The 2,030-nt window shown below is 16.7% G+C and overlaps 1 protein-coding gene across 1 annotated transcript, besides 2 other annotated features; it reads right to left on the bottom strand.

The window, feature by feature from the left end:
- Positions 1 to 468: 468 nt before the first annotated feature.
- On the bottom strand, positions 469 to 951 carry EHI_003790 (uncharacterized protein; the record flags this gene model as incomplete). Its single annotated transcript, XM_646783.1, has 1 exon — positions 469 to 951. The coding sequence occupies one exon, from the start codon at positions 949 to 951 to the stop codon at positions 469 to 471; it is 483 nt and encodes a 160-aa protein (XP_651875.1).
- Positions 952 to 1,679: 728 nt separating this feature from the next.
- Positions 1,680 to 1,880: a repeat region.
- Positions 1,879 to 1,986: a repeat region.
- Positions 1,987 to 2,030: the final 44 nt, after the last annotated feature.

Genomic DNA, 2,030 nt, shown 5'->3' with positions numbered 1-2,030 from the left:
AATTTTTTGATTTATTTTATATTGGAGTGAAATAACAAATATTATATGAATTAAATAACAATAATAAAATAAAATATGAAGAGTATAAAGAGAAAATAAAAGTATGAAATGAAATGATGTTTAAAATAAATAAGAAAGAAGAAGAAATAAACAAAAGAATAAAAATAAAGAATAAAATTATTACAAAACAAATATAATGAATGATATATCATTTAATAAGAGATGAAATATCAATTCAACATATTGAAACAAATAAATAATATGAAATAAATTAAAAATGAATAAACATAACATAATAATTAAATAAATGATGAATGATTTTATTTTATTTCATTCATTTGATATTTCATTCTTTATTTTATTATCATTTAATTTGTTTATTTTGTATTTCTTATCATTTAAATTATAAACTGAAATTTCTTTTTATTCTTTAATAATTCAATTATCTTCTTTCTTATTTCTTCTTTATTATTTTTTAAAGCAATTTTTTGGTATTGATTTATTCTTCTTTAATTCTTCTTCACATCCACAATTATAAAAGCATCCCTTTCCAAATGATGTAATTGATGATGGAATAGTAATTGGTGTTAATGATGAACATTCTTCAAAACAATAATCTCCTATTTCACTAATACTTGTTGGTATATTAATTGATTGAATATTACATCCATAAAAACATTTATCTTCAAGTGAATTAACTTCTATTGGTATTGTATTTCCATATGTATTTCTATCTTCTTCTGTATATGCGATATTTTTACATTCATTCATTTCTTCTTTCTCTTTTAAATATCTTGAATAACTCACTTTATACCATATTACATATTTAATTATTCTTCCATCTTCAAATATTTCATCTTCTTCATTATAAATATGAAATGTTTCAATATTAGGAAATAATTTTCTTGAATATTGATTCAATGGAATTGGATTAAAATGAAATCGTTCCATATTTCCTTGAAATCTTTTAACTCCCACTTCTAAATTAATAAAATCATTAATATCTTCAAAATACCCGAGATAATCATTATTTCATTATATCCTATTTTCATTCTTTCTTTATTATTTTATTATTTATTAGTTCTTTTTTATTTTTAGTTTGAACTTCATTTATTTTTAAGGTAATCTTCATTCGATTTTTCTTCTTTTTATTCTTTTAATATAAATTATTAATAAGAAACAATTAATATTTCAATAAATTATTATTTATTTTTATTTATTTGATGAAAATGAATAAATAAAATATCATAGAAATGAAATAATACAAATGATAAATATTCAATTAATAAATATATCAATAATTTGATAATATGAATAATAAAGAAATGAACAATTCAATGAATGTAATGTATTTATTTCTATCTTTCTTTATTTCAATCACTTGAAATTTAGAAATCTTATTTTTTAATTTATTTTTATAATTCGTTATATAAAACAATGTATAATTCATATTTATTAATATAAATGAATATAATATCATATTTGAATTTAATTGTAATTTAATAAATATAATATTCACATTAATTTATTGTATTTTAAATTAATAGTGATATTAATTGAATTATTTCATCATAATGTTATTTCTCTATTTTATTTTAATTTCATTTATTATTCATTTATTATTAATTCATTTATTGCTATTTCATTATTTTTTTCATTTAATTGAATTACATTCACTATTCTATCATTTTATTTATTTCCAATCTGTTTTATTCTTTATTTTGATATTTATTTATCTTCAATGTATTTTATTGTGATATTTGAATCTATTATGATATCATTGTTTATTTCTATTTGAATTAATGATAAAGTAATTATGATGATGAAAAAGAATGAAGTGATGAATGAAATAATTCATATCATGTAATTGTTGTTATAATATAAATAATATTTATTTTCATTCATTCTTCTATCATTTATATTTCTTATTGATGTGAATTTCTCATTCTTTTGTTATTTATTTTTATATTATTTGTATGATGTTTCATAAATTCTATCTTCTTTGAAGAAATATTTAAAATAATAAATTA

The sequence above is a fragment of the Entamoeba histolytica genome, genomic scaffold, assembly GCF_000208925.1.
Source record: "Entamoeba histolytica HM-1:IMSS scf_1104750516323 genomic scaffold, whole genome shotgun sequence".
NCBI lineage: Eukaryota > Evosea > Mastigamoebida > Endamoebidae > Entamoeba > Entamoeba histolytica.
Note: the sequence above shows the minus strand (reverse complement) of the source record. Positions and strands in the feature narration are given on the sequence as shown.